At 40.9% G+C, this 25,289-nt stretch overlaps 1 protein-coding gene across 1 annotated transcript in view; it reads right to left on the bottom strand.

Annotated features, from left to right (window-relative positions):
* efhd1 (EF-hand domain family, member D1) overlaps positions 1 to 15,446 on the bottom strand; it is a 34,399-nt gene extending 18,953 nt beyond the window's left edge. The window contains exon 1 of the mRNA XM_037073746.1: positions 14,634 to 15,446. Coding sequence (XP_036929641.1) covers positions 14,634 to 14,917 — 284 coding nt within the window. The 5' untranslated portion in view covers positions 14,918 to 15,446. The remainder of the gene's footprint in view (positions 1 to 14,633) is intronic.
* Between the last annotated feature and the right edge of the window lie 9,843 nt (positions 15,447 to 25,289).

Consider the following 25,289-nt stretch of genomic DNA (forward strand, 5'->3'; position numbering starts at 1 on the left):
AATGGGTGTGTATTGCGTGAGCTGAAGTGCGTGACATCATCGCTAGAGTGTAGAGCAGCTGGAAGAACTGGAGAAAAAATTCTCTTCAGCTACTGGACGATGATACTTTCAGCTTCTTCCTGAAACTATTTCATTGCATTATGCCTCATGTGGACATTTTCGTCAGCCAGCTCCAGAAGCGGACCGTCAACTCAGTCTTTGTCTGGGGAATCATGCATGTACATTACTTAATACCAGCGGGAGCAGGCCACCAAATTATACAGAAACAACTTCTTCAAGGCGTTGCATGCGGAAGCCCTGACGGCAGCATGCCCCGAGGTGCGTGGACTGCGAGGGCCCGTCCAACACTGCTCGCAGCTTTAATTAGGGCCCGAGCAGGGAACCTGCAAGGACCCTATTGTTTTTGAAAGGATTCTTTATTTTATTTTATTTTTTTCTTCGGATGAATTGCATTTTTCACTGCCTGGACATACCCCAAAACTCACCAAACTTGGAATATAAGTCACACCTATTATTCTATCTGTTATTAAGGAAAGTGCGTTTTGGCTAATAACTCCCATATACGCACATTCAAAAACCTTACATCGACGCATTCAGTGAATTGTGCTGAATCTCGTGGTATAGGCCACGCCCATTTCCGCCTATCGTTTTTTTTTTTCCGCTACGTTGCAAAATGTTGAAAACCTACTTTTTCGAACTCGTCCCAGGCAATTTCATCGATTTGCACGAAACTTGGCACACAGCATCTGTGGACCCTCCTGACAAAAAGTTATTGAAAGAATTTCGATAGGCCAAACAATACTCAGGTTATTAAATAACAACCTCCTGGGTGAACCAACACCTCACATCCTGGATCCTGGATTACCTCACTAACCGGCCACAGTATGTGAGAACTCTGGACTTTGTGTCAGACACAATAATCTGCAGCACAGGGGCTCCTCAGGGAACAGTCCTGGCCCTTTCCTGTTCACCCTATACTCCGCAGACTTCTACCACCAATCACCTCACTGCCATCTACAGAAGTTCTCTGAGCAGACAGGAGGAGATTTGATAAACTTATCAAGAAGGCCAGCTCCACCCTGGGACGCCCTCTTGATTCATTTCAGGTGGTGGGAGAAAGCAGGATGTTGGACAAGCTGTAATTGCTGCAAGTCAGTGTGAAGGAGAGGTATCGCAGGTCCTTCCTTCCTTCCTGTTGCTGTCAGACTGTACAATCAGCACTGCTCCATATAGACCTCACTCTGTACTCTGCGCTGTGCAATAGTCTGTACAAACTAATTTCATCACCCATATTTATTTTACATATTTAAAATCTGTATATAACAAATGACCATTCTTGCACTATATCATGTAAATATGTATATACATAAATCTGATTCTATTTTCTTTACTTTTAAATCACACTGTCTATTTTATATTGTCTATTTTGTATTGTCCATTTCGCTATTGCTCTTGTTTTTGTAATATCCCCAAACTGCTGTGACAAACAAATTTCCCCGTCTGCGGGACATTAAAGGATTTCTGATTCTGATTCTATAGCTCTGGATGTCCAGGCATCGCACGTTATTGCCACCCTGTGAGCAGAGTTGAGGGACTCTTACACGGTGCAGGAACAAAGTCAGACAACAGTCAAGAGTTCACCAGTGCCTCTGATGTCTAGTGAGCCATCCGTCATCTGATGTGCGATTTTCAGCTGCTGCAGGAGCAGAAGAGTTCCAGTCTAACAAAGTCATCTTTACGCCGACTTTAGTCACAAACTATTCTGACTCGGCCTTTACAACTTGTTGCAAGATATATCTTGAAACTCAAGAGTAGAGTACACGGACGAAAATGGAAAGCAGGTGCCCTCCAGCTAAGATGCTGGGTGCTAGTGCTAGCTGTAGCATCGCCAACACTGCTCTGCCCTGCGAGAGCTGTCATAAGACCCAGAAAGACATCTCCAAACTAGATCAAGATCAAGCAACCTGCTGATCAGCTCAAACAAAAAGACCGTCCCCTAACTGAATTCATGGACACTGCGGCCACACAGTTGCAAATAACAAGCATCCTGAACTCAGCAGCAGCAGCAGTGGACACGATCCTGTGGGACCTGTCTTCATCCCACTGCCGGCCATCCTCCACTTCCACTCCCAGCTCACGGATTCTTTGGTCGGAGGTGGTGTGTCGAGGTAGGAGGCGAATATCCCGGACTATCTCTCCTCCAACTCTCAACCACATGAACCGCTTCTCCATGTTGCCATCCACCGTCACTGTTCACCCCGATGATGTCCCCATGGCCGGGGCTGATGCATGCCCTCTGAGTGCCAAGCTCTCGGCTGGTGTGCCACCCTCTCCGCCCCTGGCTGTGGCTCCTGCCCTGGTGCAGACAATCAACAAAGCTCCACACGGAATACGAACAGCTTGCTAACCTCATAGAATGCCTGGGGAGAACCTGTATATTTACTGGATTGATTCAATCCCCCAGACGTGGCTCAGAGTTTTTTTTTTAGCAGATTATTCAGTATCAATCAGTGATTATCGGACTTTTGCTCTGCATGTGGGTTTGGTTTCATTAATAACTTTGATACATTCTGGAAAAGGACTGATCTATTCTGGCTGGACAACTTCCACCTCAACATCAAAGTTCTCACTGCACTAGCCTCCCACATTACCACACATCTCCCCTGTCCCACAGATTGACGCCACAAGTCCACCTCCATCTCCACTTCATACCCTGCACACATCCCAGTCATCACAAACAACAGACCACTACACATCCACCATCCCATTACACCTCCCTGCCCTTCACATCATAACCTGAAACATGTCAACATCAACAAGGTCTCACAGTCAACCAGCCCAGATGCAGCCCTCCAAATGGCACTTTTTAACGTTTGCTCCCTGTCGAACAAGTCTTTTATCATCAATGACCATTGATGATCATCAATTTTAACTGAAACATGGCTCAGCACTGATGCACCAGCTGTTCTCACTGAGACTTCCCCACCAAACTTTATTTATTTTCTAACAGGAATGGTAGGAGAGGTGGTGGAACTGCAACAATCATCTCAAACTCTTAAAAAAACAAAGGACATTACTTTTAATAACAATACATCATTTGAACACCATGCCTTTGTTTTTAGCAGTCTTCCTATTTTATGTATGACTATTTATAGACCACCCAAGCACCATCCCTGTTTTATCAGTGAGTTTTACACTCAACTCACAATAGGGTTTTAATAACTGGTTATTTGAACATACACACAGATGATAATTCAGATCCCACTGCGACTGAATTTTTAAATCTTTTAAACTACCTGGATTTTAAGCAGCACATCACACAGCCCGCTCACAACAGAGGACACACCCTGGACCTGGTCGTAACATATGGCCTGTCCACTGGTGTGTCCTCTATTGTTGACCTGGCTGGGTCTGACCATTATTGTGTATTTTTCAATATCTCCAGTTTTATCCAACAGGAGGCCCTGGTGAGAACGGTGAGGAAGCGCTACCTTACTCCTGAAGTGGCTGCAAATTTTATTGAAATTTTACTCAATAGCACTGCTAACATTTTACCTGCACCCTGCAATTTAATTGTTGATCATTTTAACTGTAAACTCAGGTCAGCCCTAGATTCAGTGGCTCCACTTTCCACAAAAACAGTATCAATCAACCCTACACCACCTTGGATAAAGACTGAAATAAAACAACTGAAAAGCAGGAGCACAGAGAGAAAATGAAGGCAGACAAAGTTAACAGTTCATTATGACATATTCCGGGGCAAACTCAAAACCTACAATACCCCACTTTGCTTTTTCTTCTTGTTTACGGGTGGTTAGCATCCAGCTCAGTACCACCACCTGCTGCTCTGGAGTGTACACGCTTTGCCTCATTAGTAAATGAGAAAAGGAAGGTGCGCGTGCCTATTAACTGAATGCAACACACGCAAACTGAACCGAGACAGTTGAACCAAACAGTTTTCATAAACCGTTCCATCCCTAGTTACTATGTTTCCTTCGTTTGGTCCTGTAACGTTGCTTTGTGGGACATTTCTCTCCATTTAGTTGAGTGAGGGACCTGTGCAGTTATCAGACTGTACGATCGACATACACACAGCCAGCTAATTCACACTGGTTCAGTTTGCCAGTACTGCACCTCTGCTACTATCAGACGAGTGTCATATAAAGAAGTTATTGAAATGTTACCTAAATAAAATGTTTATTTTTGTATCGAACCCTGGGTCAACAATTGCGTAAATCCAATGAGTCTGCTAGAAAAAGAGGTGTCTAGATAGTTCTCCTTCAGGAGTGGTTTAACAACTGCAGTTGTAGGAAGACACTTATGAGAAGAGACATGTTGACAATCTGCAGCAGATCTGGAGGCTGAACATTTTTTGAGGAATCCTGTTTCTGACTGATGCTTGTGAACTGTTATGTTTCCACCTCACATTCAAAGGAGCGGTTGGTGATATTTCATATTTGTAAATATTTTATATTATCTTTGTCATATTCATATTTAATATTATTGTTCTAAACCAATGTTTTACAGCATTTTTGGCATGATATTTTTCTTGTTAGTCCTAGCAATTTATATAAAATATAACTATTTAGAATGTAAGGCTTGGGTTATTTCCACACATTATTTTCATGTTTAAGGTTGGAAAGTGACATATTAGCATATCTAGACTGACTTGACAGTCAATAAATAAATAATAAACTGTAAGTGTTTGCAGAGTATCATTTTTATTTGTCAGGCTTGCTTTACACACATTTCAGTCACACTGTGTTCATCCACGCGTCACAGGGATGTGTGCCCAGCCTTTTCTCCTTTTGAGAAAGTATGTAGAAAACACACAAAAATGGACAAATACTAAACAATAACATACATACATACTAAATATGATAACATTCTAAACTTCAATATGAAAATACTTCATATGTTACTGTGAAATAACTTGGTACATTACAGAGTAAATATTTATAAAATGTCACCCTTTTCGGTCTTATCAATGAAAATCATACAAGGTTTCAAATTAATATTTACACTTATCCAATATATATTGATATCAACTATTAAGACAAAGGTTATGGCGGCAATTTTTTTTGCCATATGCCCTTTACATTTACTAATGTTCACCTCAACCTGAAGGCACTATGGTCTCACACAAACTGCATAAAGCACAGCATGTTAACACAATCTTGTCTATAAGGCTGTCTTCCACTTTGCCATTTTGCTCCACTCTAACGAGACTTACAGGCAGTGTTGAGCCAAGAATTGTATATTTCTGCCTCAACATTCCAATCACTCCTTCAACATGGATTCTCACATGAGAAATTTCATGGGCAGATTCAATTTCTTTTTGGCTGTTTCTTCCCTTGTGTGAATGGAGGTGTTATTAATTCTGAGCAAAATAGGCCAACACTGTGGTCATTTGTGAAACCTCGATCAGCCAGTACCAAGTCCCCTGGTAGGAGCTTGTCGAGGAACCCACTGTGTTTTGTCAGATGTTTGTCTATAACACATCCACCTCAGGCCTTGGACATGAAAGAGATGCTTCCTCGTGGGTTAATCAAAATAATAAATTTAATAGTGTTGTGTTGTTTGTAGTTGCTCAAAGTTTGAGCTTGAGCTTTCAAGTCAGAAGGACGCCCTATGAACACTTCAAAGCAGTCGATTATGCTTACACAGTTCTTAAAAAATGTCTGAAAACATATTGGTAAGCTGCGTCTAAGGTCTTCTCTTTCTGGCCACAATATTAGGGGATGAAGCCCACTTGCCATGACATGTATCCAACGGTGAAAGACTCTCGATACTGTTGATTGGTGAATCCCTGAGAGGCAACCTAAAAATTCCTCTGACAGATTGAGGCGCAGCTTCATCAGCGTAAGAAGTAGTTCCTGAGCAGGCTCGAGGGACTGCTTTGCAGTAGCAGGAAAAACTAAAGACACAAAGCTAAAGAATAATATGAAAGTCTGTAAACTTGGGAAGTCCTGTGAAAAAATTAATTTCGTTGTCATCAAATTGTGAAGCGTCAATGGTAAGATGCTTAAACTCACTTTCTAGTGCATGAATTTTGTATGTTAGTGATTAGTGACATTCAGGGCCTGATTTACTAAAGGTTTCCGTGTGTAAAACATGTGCAAACTTCATTGCGCGCGAAAACACATGTTGAAGCTGATCTACTAACCAGATGCAACAAGGATTGCGTCCCTCAAACGTGCAAAATAGCACGCGCAATCCATTTAGCGTGTTAGCGAGAAGTAGATGAAAATTGATTAATTTAGCGCACGCAATGTGATTTATCAAACCTGGAACTGATTGCGTTTGCTGATTTTGCATCTTTATTTAGCATGTTTGAAAGTCATGTATTAACTGGCACAGTTTTACACACACCTGGCTGCGGTCGTTGTAGCAAGGAGGAGGCATAGGCACAATGAAAGGCGACAGAGGGAACAAGTCTTTTCTGCTTGCGTCAACATTTTTGGAACGACTGAAGAAAAAATAGAGACATAACGCCTTTCCAGTGATGCCATCTTCTGGAGGAGCTAAGGGCTGATTTGGAGCCAGTCACAAGGAGGAGTTATGCAATCTCCTGTATGGCAAAACTCCTGTCAACTTTGTATTTCCTTGCACCTGGATCATTCCAGTGCGCTGTGGCTACCAGTGCTGGCATCTCCCAGAGCAGTTTTTCCGGTGTGCTGTCTCACGTATCAAATGCCATGTCACGCAGAATGGGAAGGTACATAAAATTCCCACACACTCCAGACACATTAGATGCCACAAAACTGGGCTTTTGTGCGGTTGCTGGCTTCCCCAAAATTATTGGAGCGATAGACTGCACGCATGTGCTACTTGTCCCCCCTTCAGACAGAGAGCATATTTATAGAAATCGCAAACACACGCACTCTTTAAATGTGCAACTTGTGTGTGATTCAAAAGGAGTCATTACCAATGTTGTGGCGAAATATCTGGGGTCGGTGCACGACTCATTCACTTTAAGGAACAGTTCTTTTTCAAAAGATGAGAGATGGCGAATATGGAGATGGCTGGCTTTTGGGTAAGTTAAATAGCTACAGAAGTTTTTGCTTTGTAAAAATCATTCCTCACATTAATGACAAATATGTGATAGCAGTTTATATTCTATTTTTAAGATGATAGTGCATAGCCCCTACACCCCTTCCTCATGACACCTGCACTCAACCTGACCACTCCAGGTGAACACCGCTCCAATGTGGCCCATATTCAAACAAGAAAAATCATGGAGCGCACCTTTGGCATGCTAAAGAGTAGGTTCCGTTGTTTGGACCACACTGGAGGAGCCCTCACTACAGCCCAGAAAAGGTGGCCCAGGTCACAGTCTGGTGCATTCTGCATAATATTGCAAAACGCCACAGACTGGAGCATGATGCCTTAGATGTGGAGAAGAATCCACACCAGCCACATGTGGGACAACTCAATGCTGTGGGATTGCAGACACGGGCCAATCAGATTCAAAGCAATTTTTCATAAACCATTTGAGAGGTGTGCATTTGTTTGCTCAGATGAAACACCACTGGTGATTAATGACCTACCAACTCTCTGTACATTTTCTGTTGCTGCAGTAGCTCAATGTCAATGTATTCAGCTGCACGCTTTTGGGGCTCTGCAAAGGTGCCTATTGCTCTGGGCTGACTTGAGGAGTGCTGCAGGGATTGATTAATTTCTGATGTTTCTCCTTTCAAAAACCAACAAAAAATGACGATTGTTATGTTATTTGTAAAGATCATCTCGTAAGAATAACACTAAAAAATGCTGCTTTATTTTGTCAAGTGTTTGCACAAACCTCAAAGAAAAAGAAGAGGCACAAGCGAATCTGGACTTGAAGATGGCTTGGAAGATGTGGCCAGTATGGCTTGTCCATTTTGCAGAGAGAACTCGAGATAAGCTAGCTATTTTTACTGTTGTTAACTTGATTGCTAACTTTAGCCATGCTTACATTCCTTGTTATGCATTTACTACCAGACATTACCTGCACTTCCTACATATCATTCCATCCATCCATTCATTATCTGTACATTATATGTACGCCGCTTAATCCTCTGCAGGGTCGCGGGGCTTCCTACATATTCTTTCCATAATTGTGTTGCCATGGCAGTTTGCCACTGACATTGGGGAATCAACTTGTGGCTCTGCTTCAACTGTCCCAGAGCCTGCATCAGCCGACCAAAATTTCTGACATCAGAAATTTATCCGACTGTCTGATGGCTGTTTGGGAGCAGCTGATCGGTCCTCGGTCCTATCTATACACTGCACGGCAAACAGCACCCGACAAAGCTTAAACTTTACCACTCTAAAATGAAATGGCAATCAACATAAATGCAATTTGAAATACATTTGCTACAAGGCTTCAGCGAAGAGGTAAGAACTGTGGAGTATTAAATTATCAATCTTTGTTCACCACATCTAACTCTTTCTTACACCTAGATGTGTATAAACTTAAGGTTGGAACTTTTCTTTTACAAAATTGCTGTTTCTTAGTTTTCAGTATCAAATGACTAATTTTACTAGTTTTTTTGTGGATGTCTGACAAAAACAAGTCAACTTGCGGTCTGATTTTTTGGTTTTAATGAATTGAGCAAGCATCAAAGAATTTCAGTGGTCAATTTGACGGTTCAATCAAGTTTAGTGACTTCTTCGTGTGGAAACAAAAGAGCACTGATCTGAAATTTCAGAAGCATGCACACAAAGATACTATTGTCACATGGAGCAGGGTCTGCCCCTGAGGAGACTCCAAAAGACAATGGTTACCTTTCTCCTCTGGGTCTCCAACTACTGATCCATTTGAAATATGAAGTTCCCAAATCAGCCATTTGTCACCAACATTTAATAAGTCAAGATAATGTTAATGTTAAAAAGACAATTTTATTTACATTTCCATTTAACTCAAATGATCTGCTCAATGGAAATGATCATTTTAGAGCATTGGAGCCATGTCTCTTGCCCCGCAAATCTAAGGCCAAAATTTATTTATTAAAACATACCGTAATATGCAACTATACATCTTTGATTTTGGATATTGTCATATCTTGACATAGCATGGGTTGTCATGTCCTGATTTTAAAGGCAGCTTTACAGTAACACTTACTTTAAATCTGTCATTATATCCATATAACTGATTATTAGCTATGAAAAATCAAAATGAGTATCAACAGTCAGTATTGTCTATAGATCTATATCACATTAGCTGGACAACAATATTGTCCATATCGCCCATTCCTAGTTAATGTCTATCTGGTTGGGTCTCTACCAACTCTTAAAAAAAAAAAAATATCTAGGCCCTCTTCAGCAAAATGCTCCAACAGCTAATCTTTAACTGTGACTGTCTGTTGTGTGCTACTCGGCAGGCAGCATACAGTGGGTTTTAAAAGCTTTATCAGCCTAAACAGCTGCTTGCTTCTGATGGAAATAATGATGGTAAGAGCCAAGAGTCTAAACCAGAACTAGAGAAGCACAATATATCGTTTGAGCATCGTCATCGCGATGTACGTGTGCAATATTCACATCGCAGGGCCTGTGATGTAGGAGGCAAATGAACTGCAATGCACAGTGATCCACCAATCACACAACTTCCTATTCAGTGTGACGAAGCAGACCATGCCCCTGCACATGGAGTGAGTCGCTGGTAACAAGATTGAAAAATGAGCAACGAACAAGAGAAAATCACAGAAAACAAAGACTTGGTGCCAAAAAGAAAAGCATTGTCAATTATCTGGAATTATTTTGGCTACAAGAAGGATGATACTGACCAAACACGTGTTCTGTGTCGACAGTGCCTTGCATCTGTTGCCACAACGCAAGGTAACACAACTAATTTGTTTGACCATTTACAATGCTGCTTTAAAGTTTGTGAACCTTCCAGTCATGGTCACTGTTTTTGTAAAAAAAAACATAACCTTACCATTACTATTAACCTTACTATTACACATACATCCAAATCCCCAATTTGTAAATCACACCTTCCAAATAATGGACACACACACAAAAAGAGATATACTTTCATTGTTTAATTCAACAAAAGTGGTTTATTTCGCAAAAACTGAAAATTTAACATGTGCAAAAGTATGTGAGCCCTTGATGAGTAGCTTGTGGCTCCTCCTTTTGCAGTCGTTACTTCAACCAAACGTCTTCTGTAACCACTAACCAGTCTCTCGCATCTGCTTATGGGGATTTTTGCCCACTCCTCCTTGCAGCACTCAGTCTGCTGAGAGAGGTTGGAGGGACATTTGGCAACTTCTTCAGGTCTCGCCACAACATTTCAATTGGATTAAGGTCCAAACTTTGACTGGGCCAATACGAGTATGAATACTCTTTTTCTGAAGCCATTCCTTTGTATTTTAGCTGGAATGCTTTGGGTCATTGTCTTGTTGCATAGTCCATTTTTATCCCAGCTTCAACTCCCTGACTGATGGCAGGAGATTCTGGTCAAAAATTTGTTGATATGTATCGTCCAGGTCCAGAAGCAGAAAAGCAACCCCAGACCCTCACATTTCCACTACCATGCTTCACTGTTGGGAGAAGGTTCTTTTGTTCATACGCAGTGTTGGCTATTCTCCAAACATGGTGGTTTTGATCGTGACCAAATAATTCTATTTTGAACTCGTCTGTCCAGAGAATGGACTTCCAGAAGGGCTTTGGTTTGTCCAAGTGCTCTCTGGCAAAGTTGAAACAGGCAGCTTTGTTCTTTTTTTGAGAGTGGAGGCTTCCTTCTTGCAACCCTCCCATGAATGCCGTGGCTGTTCCATTTTCGTCTGATTGTAGACACATGCACTTTTGTCCCAGATGCTACGAGAGAAGTCTGCAACTCTCCAGAGGTGATGTGTGGGTTGGCCTTTACAAGATTTATTATTTTCTGGTGCTTCTGGGTGACAGTTTTGATGGGCATCCACTTCTAGGCAGAGTTACTGTCATGTTGAAGGGCTACTTAAACAAGTCCCACTAAACAAGTACATGCAATTGATATCTGACATCTCATACATAAAAACTGGTGATGATAAAATAAGAAAGTCATGGTAAAAAGTCAAACATCGAAACTGCTCAAGGGGTTCACATACTTTCAAGCAGCACTGTATGTCGGTACCACACAGTTCAGTAGGTCCTATGACAAAAAGAGGTAAGATCAGTGCAGGTTAATTGTCCACAAGATAGCAGCAGTGCAGCATAGCATAAAGTGCTATTCAGGTCATCTGATGAAAATTCCTGTATTTTTTCATATCGCAATATATATATCGCAGGATTAAAAAAGATCGCAATGTCCCAACCCTAACCAGAACAGTAAATTAGTGAGCTGTAAAGCCAAAACAATGAGCTGAAAGACACTAAAACGCTCTGTAGCTCAGCACTGGTAGTCTAAATGCTGGGTTTTACTAATGTGGGAGCAAATGGGAGCTGAGCTTCCATAAAGGTAGGGTCTGAGCTCCCATGAAAGCACTAAAAACATACTCAATGGGGATCACTAATACATAACCGACAACCACTATTAACATCAATGATTCCTGTTTCATTGAGTTCATATATAAAGTTTAAAAGAAACATGTTTTTCAGAGGAACTACTCACCATATTCTCTTGTGAATTATCTTTATGGGGTAGGAATGGGTACTGAAACCAGGTATTTAACTAATCAAACTTTAGAAAGAACATAGTGTTAATAAGCTCCAACGTTATTGGTTCTGCTAATGGTATTGGAAAAATAAAGTCATTAGTCTATCATGGATTTTCACTGTTCCAAATCCTGAACAGAGATCTGTGTCAGTGCCTGTTTTGTGCAGGGGGCAGGGCAGGCAATGGCTGAGCGCAACAAATGTTCAAAAGTGTGGTGATGTTTCTTTATAATCTATGCAGACAATGCTCATTGCCACAAATGTAACAAGTCTTTTGCAAGCAATCTTTCAAAACTTCTAGTGGAAGTACCTCACATGAAAACAGAGAAATGCAGTTTTGAACAGCCTAGCTCGTAGTTCCTGTCCCAGGAGCTTAAAAAGGTTTCTCTAACTGAACATATGCTGAATGCCACTGAGCAGATTTCATATTATTGAATGTGACTTCACCTATATGGCTGTGCCCAGATATGATTAAAAGGTCCATGGTGAACACATTACCTACTGCCGTGCGAAGTGATGACACGTCATCAACATCCGTTGATCAACATCCGTTGACAGCTCGTGAAGCATGGTAAACTCATAGCACTTTGACATGCCTCCCATCTCCAGTGAGGAATTGGGGTGAATTAAAGGTCCCATATTATGATAAAACACGTTTTCTCTGGTCTCTATATATAAGCTGGTCCTCCCTGAGGTCTCCTCTGCGCGGAGATAGGAGATATCTGAGAGGGGGGTGTTCATCCCTGTGGTGAAGTTTGGTGTGTCCAACGATAACGTAGCAGTGTTTCGCAGTGTCATCACTCAAAGCTAGACACGCAAATTGCTCTGTTGTTGTTTGTAAAAATCAACAAAAGTGCCTATATTCTGTCCTAGCAACAGAACAACAGAAGAGACAGTGGTTGCATTTCATTTTTTAATGACAATGTGCCAGCTACGGCTCATGTTAGCTTGTATGTTTTGCTAACCACTTCATGGACTGCTTCAGTGATGAGGGTCAGTACAAAGCTGGCTTTGCCTCGACACTGACCCTCGTAAAAGGATCAGTCCCAACCATACCGGACCCAGCAACTGCACCCCAGCCACAGGCAAGTGTCGCCACGCATTGATAGTTTTTACAGTTGCCTACGAGGATGATGAAGTCATCTGGAAAATGGCTAACTAGTTAGCTCTGCTTCGGTCTGCTATGCAATGGAGTTTGAAGCAAGTTTAATTTTAGTAATATTACGATGGAGCTTGGTTGTGAGAGTAAAAAGTCTGGAAACATGTGCAGACTGGAGACAGAGACGATGCTAACAGTGTCCAAGAGTTTGGAGACTGAGTTGGAGACAAACACAGCTTTCGCTAGCTGTTAGCCATTAGCTTCATGGTGGTAAATGTAACATCACATAGAACAAACTAACATCATTCAGACACACTAACCATTCTGAAACGTCCTGCTGCAGCCACAGAGTCTGTACTTCTTCAGGAGCCTCTCCTTCTGGGTCACATTCTGGGTCAAACTGGTATGGCTGAAAGAAAGCATCTCTGCAAGCCATAGCGATACATATACATCCACATTAGTGCATGCCAACGCTAGCGTAAGAGGCATTGTCTTCCTGAAAGGGACCATAGCAGGCAGGGCTCTCCAAGTAGGCATTGACAGATGGCGTTTGTTAGCATTTAAAGGTGTAGGCACAGAAAGAGCCTGCTCTCAGTAGAGCTCGCTTGAGCGACTTTTAGACAGCTGAAATTCAGAACCACTGATGGATTTGGGGCAATGTATATCGAATACAGTGTTGTTGGACCTCTGACAGCTGTGTGAAATTGATGAAAGACAGTATAATATGGGACCTTCAACAACCTCAAATGACCAATATAATCTGGGCAGGCCATGGGAGTATGCAGTGTCCAAGGTTTGTCAGGCTAACATAATAAGTCATAACCGCATTAGATACTCTAGTCTTGCTGTTCGTCTAGACATTTCAAATGTTATTGGAACAGATGGCTCAATTTACGCAAGTGTAATGACTCATGTCGCAGTGGTTGTGGCGCTCAAAAGAATGTATCCACCATTTTACATATGCTTCTTTCACAGTGGGTCTATTGTTGTTTTCTCTTCTATTACAGCTGTTTCCGGCACCTTTGAGACGCGAAACAGTTGTCACGTCAGTGACGTACAAGATAATGCTTCAGATAAAAATCACAGGTAGGCTGCATTGCTTGTGGGATGTGGGAATGGGGTTAATATGCGTTTTTTTTGTTTGTTTGTTTGTTTTTTGTTTTTTTTTAACCCAAGTTTAAAAAACTGCAGTAGACTAATTTGGATGGAAAAGTGGTAATACTGTACTTCACTAATCCCCTTGGGAGAAATTTAATGGAAACAAATAATTATTTGAGGGGAAAAATACTCCAGTAATTTAGAGTTAAAACAATTATTTGATCAACGGGCCTAGATGATTTTTCTGATAATAGATTACTCCTGTCCACATTGTTAAAATAGGCTTGATAAAGGCCACACAGCCAGCACATCAACTGTAATTATTCCCCTGATTAAAATTATCATTTAATCAGCTGCGACTCATTATGTTAGCCTGACAAACCTTGCACATTGCATATTCCCACTGCCTGCCCAGATTATATTGGTCATTGGAGGTTGTTAATATTCCCAAAATCCTCGTTTTTTTCTGGCGATGGGAGGCATGTCAAAGTGCTGAGAGTTTACCATGCTTCATAAGCTGTAGCCTCCCTGAGCAGCTCACGAGTCCCTGCTCTGATCACGACACAACATCAGCTGAGCGAACGGGTGATAAAGCCAGATAGAGGGCCTGTAGTGAGCGATGAGCGGGTCAGTTTTAATCACTTTGTCAGTGACAGCCAGTACTTCCACTTGATGGCTTCACGTCAGCAGCAGCAGTTTAATCTCATCAAAAGCTCCAAGCCGTCCATGCTCAATCCGTCACACAACAACAAGTAAACATGTCGGACCTCTGTCACTTGTGGAAATGACCAAGAAAAAGACAGCTCAGATTTAGCCTTACCGTTTGAACATCGTCTCCATGTCCTTAATCTGCTTGCGGGAGAACTCCTTGAACTCCGTGTAGGGGTTGAAGACGCGGGTCGGTCGAGGAGCAGCGTTGCCGTCGTTGATGTCCAGCCTGCGGGTCAGTTTGACGCACAGCTCCGAGGACGAGTCTCCGCAGGCTGCTTCGGGCTCCTGCGGTTTGGGTCGGACTGGGCTCTGTTCGCGCTCCGGCCTCGGCTCAGTCTCCTGCGTAGCGGCCAGCCGCGACTGCAGCTTCCTAGCTAGCTCTTCAGATGCCATGCCGAGGATGCGACGGTGCTCACTGAAGCTGTACGGGAGAATGGAGTCTGAGCCTACTACCGTCAATATTCGTGTGCCCCACCGACAATAGAGAACAGCGATTCCGGTCGCACTTTTTCAAAGTAAGAGTAATCTGCTGAAAGTGGCTGCTGCTCTGACCTGCCAAGATTTCTCGAATGAGGCGCACACATATGATCTGTTTTTCTTCCACATCTTTCATCTTCATTTTGAGTAGTTTCTACTAGTTTCTAGCACAGACAGTTTAGGATGGTGTATTTGTTTCTCCTTGTCCGTTTGAAAATATGGAATAAAAACAGAATCCAGAGCCACAGTGATGGTCTGCATCAGTGGTTACCAACATTTTTTGTCTTGTGTACCTCCTGAGCCTTTTTGTCATACCATGAGTATCCCCTCACTCGAGTGCTGATGATTCAACAACTGATTATTAAATGAAAATTACTTTTATTTCATGTCCTTAATTTGAACATTTAGTTATCCTACATTTTCTTTTCTTTCTTTTTTTTTCAACTCAAATTAAACATAAAAATACATAATATGTGATATGAACTAATTGTGGTACACACGTACTGTTTTATTAATGGACTAATGAGATGACTGAGAATATTTATTTATCATCTTGGAAAATAAATTACTAAATATTTCCACGTACAACCTGTAATGTGTTCGCCTACCACTAGGGGTAGCGTACCCCTGGTTGGGAACTACATAACGTCAAAGAGAACTGCTGCCGTTTGAAAAAAAAGTGGCATTTTAAAACAGCGTGAAATAGTTACATAAAATTTTTAGCTGGGGAAAAAAGTCATTAAGTCTTGAGGCTTCATTGGTGTTCACCATTTCAAGATTGCTTGTTATATACTTAACTTCGGTTTCTGACAGTTGGATTGATTGATTGATTGATTGATTGATTGATTGATTGATTGATTGGGATTTAATTAGCTCCACTACCTTAAGAGAATGTGCCGGATGGAAGAGTAGCCTACTAGGGTCAGGGATGAAGAAAAAAATGAGAGGAGGAAGTTTTTTTTTCATTCACTTCAAGAATAAAGTCGACATTCCAAGATTAATGTCAACCTTTTGAGACTACAGCAAACAGGTGAAACTGTACTTCAGAATCAGCATTAGTAACAAAGACAATTCTTTTTTAGCTCACAAACACGGTGTAGTTGTCAGTATTAGGACTTTGAAGAGATTTTGCAAAAAATTTTGCCTGTTCAGAAGAAGAAAAACACACAAGCTTGGAAGAGGAGGCCTAATTCGTGTAAGCGGAAATTGCTTGTAATTGACAAATGCAAAAATATCAATGTTTACACCTGCTTGCAATTCAGAGGGGATAAGTTGTATCACAAGACACAGTGTGTCAACTGATCAAGTTGTTTGATCCGGAAGGTGTGGAGCTCAAGTGGGGTTGCAGACATCACCAATGTTGAAAACATGCTACACAGTTTCTCTGGAGTTTGAAATTTAATCTGTGGACGCAGTACCGCAGACCAGAGGATTGAATCGTGGTGGGGAATCCTGTGGAAAGTGCACAGATTTGGATCAACGTTTTCCAAACCTTCCAGGATGATGGGCGCTTCTCTGGTGATTTCTTGGATAGAAGTTTCCAATTCTGCTTCCTGAACCTTGCTGAGACAGGCCTGCAAACACATTTTCTTGGTTCCACTGTCCTTCTGTCCTTCATTCACATGCACCGATTTTGATCAGAGCACATAAAGGAAAGCTTAACAGGAAAATGAAGAGATGACACGTTTTTCCTCTCTTTTTAACACAATTACTAACTGGTGTAAGTTAACTTTGTAAATGTACTCAAAATCTGTACTTATGCACAAAATTGAGGTATTTATGTGTCTATTTGACACATACCTTTGTATTGAGTTAAAACCTTGTATCTATAAATGGTTTGATTTTGAATATTTGTGATTAACTGAAGGACAAAGTAGATGCAAAAGTAGATGCTGTATTGTAGGCACACTTGTTTCAGTTTCTTGAAGACTTTTCACCTCTCATCCAAGAGGCTTCTTCAGTTAGAGCCCAGTATCAAGTGGATCAGGTGCCCACTTGAAAAGTTATAGTTGAAAATAGAAAAAAAAAAAAAAATTACGTGAGGTAATCTGGAACCAGAGAAGACTGCAGGCATAAAGTCTGACAAGCTCACATTGAGCTACAATATGAGCCAAATTACAAGTACATTTGCCTTTAAGTTCCAAAGTTATAGCCAAAACTGTAATTCTTTTGCACAAGGCACCCCCTTGTGGCAAAATTGGAAAGATAGTAAACTCTTAAATGAATTGGCATTCCTCCAAAAAACAAAATAAACATGTATCTCACATATACTCTCTATAGTCTATTGTATGATGAATAAAACCTCAGGTTATGTCTAATATGGCCGGCCCTGACGGTATCAGCCCCAGGATCCTGAAAACATGTGCCAGCTGTCTCCTGTCCTACAGCACCTGTACAACCTGAGCCTGGGTCAGGAGAGAATACCGGTGCTTTGAAGACGTCCTGCGTGCTTCCTGTTCCAAAGAACTTGACATCGTCCGGCCTCAATTACCAACTGGTGGCCCTCACATGTTACGTGATGAAGGTGTTGGAGAGACTGGTCTTGGCCCACCAGAGACTACAGGTGAGAGCCCTGCTAGACCCTCTGCAATTTGCTTACCAGCCCCACTTGGGAGTTGATGACGTTGTCATCTACCTGCCACAATGAGCCCATTCATACCTGGATGGTGGAGGAGGCACTGTGAGAATCACATTCTTTTATTTCTCCAGTGCTTTTAACGCCATTCAGCCACTGCTACTGGGGGAGAAGCTGCATGTCATGGGTGTCAATGACACAGTGATCTCCTGGATTACTGACAACCTGACAGGCAGGCCACAGTTTGTCCATATGGGCAGTGTTCTGTCTAACAGAACCGGCTGTGGGCATAGGCATTATAGGCAAATGCTGGGGGCGCCATCATCCACAGGGGGCGCCAAAAATGGAGGGAGAAAAATAATAATAATAAAAAATTTAAAAAGACAATTTTTTTTTTTTTTACCAGTGCCATTACTGTTATTATTTCTAAATATCTTATAAGCCCACAGCAACGTAATGTCATAGCAAAGACTGTTAAATAACAAAGAGCCTTTTTTCTGGGTTTTGGCTCGGTGCACTGTACCTGTCCTCTGGGAGGGGGCAGGTCGATAGCCCAAGACCCCAAGACCAGGAGAGAGATTTACTGATCCTGTAGCGGAACCACAAGGTCCAAAAGACTAAAACCATCTAGCGCCCAGTAAAGGAAAAGAAGGAAAAAAGAGGAAGATGTGAAGAAGATACAGGTACAGTGACGTCAATGTGATGAAGCAAAAGGAAATGAATAGTTTAATGCATCGTAGTTACCGTTGTTGGAGCAGAGTGTTAGCTTGCTAGCTTACTTCAGACTCCACCTTAAATTCATCAGGGACATTTGGAAAGTTGACATTAGGCCTGTTCAGGTGTTATTTTACAGGTGTCTTTCCTGCTTGTATGTCAGTTAAAATGCTGTTAGTTTTCCATCCCCTTTGTAATAGGGTGTCACAGTTTATGTTTGTTAAAGTTTACATCAGTGTTTAAGTGCAGTTAAAGTGTATTACTGTTAATACTCCACACCTTAGCTTTCCCATATCATTCATACATGAATATATATATATATATATATATATATATATATATATATATATATATATATATATATATATATATATATATATATATATATACACACACACACACACACACACACACTCTGTACTTGCACTCTGGTTAGACTGGATTGGACACTGTTAGCATCGTCTCTGTCTCCAGTCTGCACATGTTTCCAGACTTTTTACTCTCACAACCAAGCTCTATATTAGTCTTATGTATAGCACACATCAAGCATCTGTTTTGTTTTTTTTTTTATTAAAATGTAACATGCAGTGGTCACATATACTTCTCTTCTCTCTTCAGATGCACTCTTAAAATATTTCAGCAGCAGCCCAGTGACACAGCATCAGGTGCTCCTGTCCCTCTACCTCAGCACAGCAGACTGACACAGCATCAGGACTAAAGGCACCAATAGACCTGCTGACTGGACATCTCTTCTAACTGACAAAGTGAGATGACAGTAATTTCACAGAGGACCAGTTCAAATAAAAAAGCAGTCACACATTTCCCAAAAACAAAGATGGGAAAGTATCAACATGACTTCTTTAACAGAGTATTAGTCAATGGGGAAAAAAATTAAAAGAAGCTGGCTGATGTACTCAAACAAAAATGATTGCTTGCACTGCTTCTGCTGTTAAATGTTTTCTTCAAAAGAATCCAGACTTAATAAGGAAGGACTAAAGGACTGGAAACATGCAAGCCACTTGCTGAAGGTTCATGAGGATAGCCAGGAGCACAATACCCACATGGTAATGTCCAGATAAGTTCAGAATAGCATTACATGTGTGAAAGGGGCTACACTACTCTACATTGTACACTGTTATTTATGCACTTACTATATAGCTAAAACACATACACAGAAAAATCAATGTATCATATTAAAATGATCATCAAGGTCATTCATTGTTCTGTTGTAAAATAATGGTATCTGGTCACAATGTAGGCAGCACAAAGACACAGGGAGAAGGAGAGGCCGAGTGAAAGCAGTGGCCAGGCCAGCGACATACTCTGGGCATACAGATGATCAGATGAGAAATTTGAATGAGAACTTAAACAGTTCCCCCATTTCCTGCCTCCTGTGTGTCTGCACAGGTCCTCACCTTGCTAAAACCATAGCCTAACAGGATCTGTATTTTTCATGTCTCAGTACGAGTAGATGTTATTGTACAGGTCTTGGCATCCATCAATGGCCTTTATAAATGATTATTATCCTCTTGTTCATCTTCAATGTCCAGACATAAGTGACATTAACATCACGATGTCAGTGTGAATATTAACGGTGATAGGCTTTCACAACACAGCACCACTTGAAAATTTCTTAAATGTGCCTCGCTATTTATGCACAGATCTCTTAATGCAGTTTCTTTTATTATACTGCAGGTAACAAGATTTTTTTTCCTCATTAATGAGATGTATTTCATCCGCAACCCATCAGATATTAATCAGAATATTTATTTTGATGAGCTGAAAGACAGTTAAATGATTAATGTTACAGGGAATATAATTTAAGACTACACTTGCAATTACCCTGTAATTCTGCATTATTTCTCCTGCTGTGTCCTAGATTATAACCAATCCTGTTATTTTTACAAGTTTAAACATCTTTATGGCATGGCATGGCAGATGATCAGTGATTCATCAGTGGTAAAAGTGTGTCAGTCTGAGTGTAAATGAACGAAAGGACCAAAAACAACTTTCACTTATCATGTTTTAAACACATGCGGCTGATCATTCGGGTTTGATATGTTACATCATTTAAATGGTCACTGAGACGTTTTGCTTAAAGATTACTTCCAATGTTCAAACGACACCATAATCACACTCTGTGTTATTAAATGATCATTTTTCTCAGAATATCATTGAATTCACAGTGGCACTTTCGAAGATCTTTCATAGGTGTGGCCAGATGGGTCCACTTATAATCTTGGAGTTGCAGACCAAAACCAAAAGCCATAACTGAATATTAGCAGTTGTTTTATGTTGTTTTAATGTATAGTCTTGTTGAAATCTATGGCAGCACATAAAGGAATCGCCTCACGATATACTGGATTTCTTATTCTATATTTAAAGGGATATTCCGGTGTAAATTTAATCCATGTTCTAACACACCTTGACACTGAGTACGACCCCCCCTCAAGAGATAAAGTTTGCGGACAGCTAGCTTACGTAGTTTTAGCATCCTCAGAAACGACCGCACAACAAAAATACGCTGCTGTAAATGGGTCCAAGTATAAATCGCCATCAAAAAGCCACAAATAATGCTCAGAACAGCACCAAACTTCAGCAACATTAGAAACAGGGTCCAAGCACATATTTCAATGCATCAAACATTTGATATCGTTGCCGGCTTGGTCGGAAAATATCATTTGAAAATAAAAATGCAGCTGATCTGACAAGCTTCAAGTGGCAAGAGACATTTTCTAGTTCATTGAATACCAAGTCAAAATAATTTCTGATCCAATTTTCGGTTACTTCCAAGACACTGAAGGTTGTGTAAATAAAAGAAACAACAAGGCATATTTACAGCAAAGTAGGGTTCCGCCGATATCAATTCTTTCAAACCGAGTACTAGTACGAGTACGAGTATGAGTATTTTCATTTGTGTGCTTGCAGATACCTCTATTTCTATCACAAAAATAACTATTAGGTTACAGATGCACTGAATTGGAAGACATGAATTATTTTTTCAGTCTCTGCTTGTTACAATAAATGATAACAAATTAAATAAAATGAATATAAATAAATATCTCAATTAAACTATTGCACAGTCTCCACATTTGAACCAGTGTGATATATGATGAAGTAGCCTAATATCAGTATCAGTAGCCTGATATCTAATCAAGAAGTGACTGTCAAATCAAATAAAGAAAGAACATTTCGACAATATTTGTCATTTAACATTAAATGATTCAGATATATAGTGCTATAGATATGTATTATGTTCTCCTCTCTTTAAGGAAAAGAAGGGCTGAATTTAAAAATAATAGTGAAAATAAATGTATTATTTTTTTTTTTTTAAATAAATAAAATGTTTGAAAATAACCTTTCTGTTTTCCATGAAGTAAGGTTTCAGCTACTGTACTCATGCACTCCTGGACAACCCTCCATCAGTAAATCGCTTTTTTATAGACCAATAATCCAAGCAACTCTGGGGGAACATGAGCTATTAGCTCTGAGAGACCAGATGTGGAGTTATTTTTCTCTGTCACTCGTCTCTCTGTCTTCTCCCCCTGTATCGCTCACTTGTCTCTCCGTCTGTCACTCGCTGTTCACCTCTTTCATCTGTCCATATTCAGAGTTGCAATGTTTATCACCTGGAATGCACAGATTTGATTAGCTAGATTTGAGATTTGTGTTAGCATCACGTGGGATGGCTTAACCCGCATGCAATTGGTCAGTGGATTTCCTGATCCGTTAAACTGGTGGCACCAGTCAAAATAGAGGCGCCTCATCAAAATTTAAAATATTTCAATAACTTATTGACCATAGGTACAGGTCCATATAGGACGGTGTCTGGGTCTGGACTTGGACAGCGGTCCGCCCGTCTGAAATGACAACAAGAAAGTACATGCCACCCACTAATCGCGGTCTTCAGTTTCGTGCAATGTACGGCCTAATGCAATAAAGGTGGTGTCGGTGAGTGGCATCTGTGAATTTTTACGAATACGATTATGAGTATATGAGCACAGTATCAGCTCGATGCCAGTATCGGTGCATAAACTCTGTGTCGGAGTGTCCTTAAAGACTTATATAGGAGAGTTCAGAGTTGACTCAACCAGCCTTCATGTGGGTTGCTAAGGCTAGGTGAGCCAAGGTGTGAATGGGTGTTAAGCTGTCTGTGGAGGGAAGTGTTGGAGGGCTATAAAGTTTTAGGAGTTTAGGAGTTTATTTATTTAAAACTAGGACAGTGCACAAAAGAACATTAATATTGTAAAACAAAAAAAGATGTATTGTGCCAGGTTATAGCAATTTTGCTAATTTCTGCCTATAGTCCCAGAGCAGGTAAGAACCAATGAAAGAACAACAATTTTAAAATCATTGAGATATGACAGAATAAAAAAATGATGTGATGGCCATAGTATTTTAAAAGTAGACAAAATAAACGGAAACAGGGAACCAGAGCACCAGGTCATGAAAATGCACAACAGAGCTTAGCACAGCAACACATACTCTCTCTTATTTTCATCAAACATTCAATCACAAGCATTCAAACACAAGCACATACATAGATAACGGTCCAACCATCCCCATCTGTACCCTTCTCTAATAACCACACTCACACACCTATTAATAACCATACATATCCATACACATACTCAGCAATGTGTGCAAACTTGCTTACTCAATTAAAGTAAAGCTTCCATGCCCAAAGATACAAAATATCCACTGATTTTAGCCAAAGACCAACATTCCTGGACTCTTCTACTCTGTGATATTCATCTACAGCTGGGTCATGGCAGTAGGGATCATATCTCTCCTATCTAAGGAAAAGGTATGGATCACGAGTGCCAATTCAACAGTGTTGAAAGGTAATAGCGAAATGTTACTTATGTAGGTGTTATGGAGTAAAGGTTGGCAAACAATGGCAGATCTACCGAGAGAATTCTTCTTGACCTCCCACCACTCAAAAATATTGGTACGGATTATTCTGGCCCTATTAATATGATGAGAAGTCCCGATAACTTAAAGCACTATGGAGTACTTTTCAGTTGTATGGCAAGTAGAGCAGTCTATCTAGGAGTTGTTAACTCGCTTGACACAGACTTGTGTATCAATGCATTGACAAGATTCATAATCTCAAAATAATTTCTATAATGCGATCAAACAACTTGTATAACCCTTGTAAAAACTATGCCCAGAAACCTTAGTTTTTCATATTATAATAAATAGACAACGAAATAGAAAAGACGAACAGCCTTTGGGGAAGTAGTAAGCACACTGACAATAATGGAGTAGTACAACAACTGACAGGTGTTTTCTTAAAACACTAAGTAGGCTCGACACAACATGAAACTTTGCTTGTAGTATCACCAAGGTATCTACACATGAACACATTGAGAACATTGTTTGTATATGCAGAGTTTACTAAAAAGAAGGTTATTGAACAACTCACATTAGCAGCTGGATCTTTGGTGAGCCGCCGTTATGGCAGTGTTGATCCCCGAGTTTGATCTAACAGGAAGGCTTGAGGAGCAGTCCAGCATTACTCGCCTTCCTGTTCCTGGTTACATTATGCTTTTACATGAAGGTTTGACTCATATACATTCACAAATAAAGCCTAGGTTGCTCTTTGGCGAGAGTTTCACTTTAAGTGAGATATTAAATTTCCAATTTGTTATAAAAGTTGATTTTTGAGTCTCTTGTCAAATAGGGTCACTCTTGGTTTCCCTTGCATCAAAAACTGACACTTTGGGATTGTAGGACGTGTTGGCCACCATCCCAAATGTCAGTTTTTGACAAGTTGGGACTCAGTGTTCTTACAAATAGGACCTTTTAAAGGTTGTTCAAGTATTGGAAGTGAAAATTTTCCAAGAATATGCTTGTTACAGTTACAGTGTTGCTGGCGTTTTTGTGTTGTGCTTTCACTCAGGTGTCACCCTCGTTCTCCCCCTCCTCCTTGAGGGGGACTGTGTGGAGGTCCCGCCTGATCCTCCTCACTACGTAGGCCGGGTGATATAAAGTGCTGCTGGTGCCAGTGGGCTGGGTGACTGTGGTGTGCATGAGCCAGAGTGACTAAGCTACAGACTGCATTTTGGAGACAAATCTTTCTTTGTTGACTGGTGTTTTTTGTAAATAAACTATTTTCCAGCTTGAACAACTACTTTCAGTTTGTCTTTCCCTGTTATGGACCCTCTAACAAAGTGCTCATGAAGAGGTCGCAACATGTTTCAGAGGACATCAGATTTTGGAACAACCATAGAGGCAAAAGTATACATCAAACGAAGAGGTTGGAGAACCAAGCAGAAAACAAACAAAAGGGGAAACGCTGGGCCAACCCACAATTGGCCGTCGCACCCAGTTCTTCCCCTCTAACTAATACAAAGAAAAGAAAACTAACCTAGTCCTGGACTAGGTGAATCTAAAAACGAAAACCTGATAGCTGCTGGTCTGCAGATCTAGACATCAAACAGATTGCCCCAAAACAAAACCCCAGCCCTAAAACCATGGGTGGGGATGAGAGCTAGTAAGGAGACAAAACGATGACCTTCTCCTCCTCCTGTTGTCAGGTTGGACAGTGGCTCCCCCAGAGAGCAAGGCCTCAGCTCAGTCCTCCTTTTATACACCCTCACTTGCAGCACTGCCCAGGCGTGTCTTCCTGAAACAAACAGACAAACAGAAAGGGGGCACCAGAGAGCCACAGACAGAGAGAAACAACCATTTGGGCACAACAGGTATTCCTACAGGCCAGCACAAAACATTCCCTCCTTTCCCTCGGTTTCATTTTACTTTATGTTATTCCCCTCATCCATTATCAATTAATGCTATATTAACATAGATTTAAGAAATCCAAGAAAGGCCTAGTCAAGTGTTATTTTGCTAAAGCTGACTGGGAACATTTTAAAGAATTGTGTTGTAAATCAGCAGAGTAAATTTCAGTGGAGGGTTCTATTGAGGAACGTGCATCAAAAGTCATACACCTAACACAAAATGCAGCACTGAATAGCATACTAGCCAAATCAATAG

This window comes from Acanthopagrus latus, chromosome 2, assembly GCF_904848185.1.
Source record: "Acanthopagrus latus isolate v.2019 chromosome 2, fAcaLat1.1, whole genome shotgun sequence".
NCBI lineage: Eukaryota > Metazoa > Chordata > Actinopteri > Spariformes > Sparidae > Acanthopagrus > Acanthopagrus latus.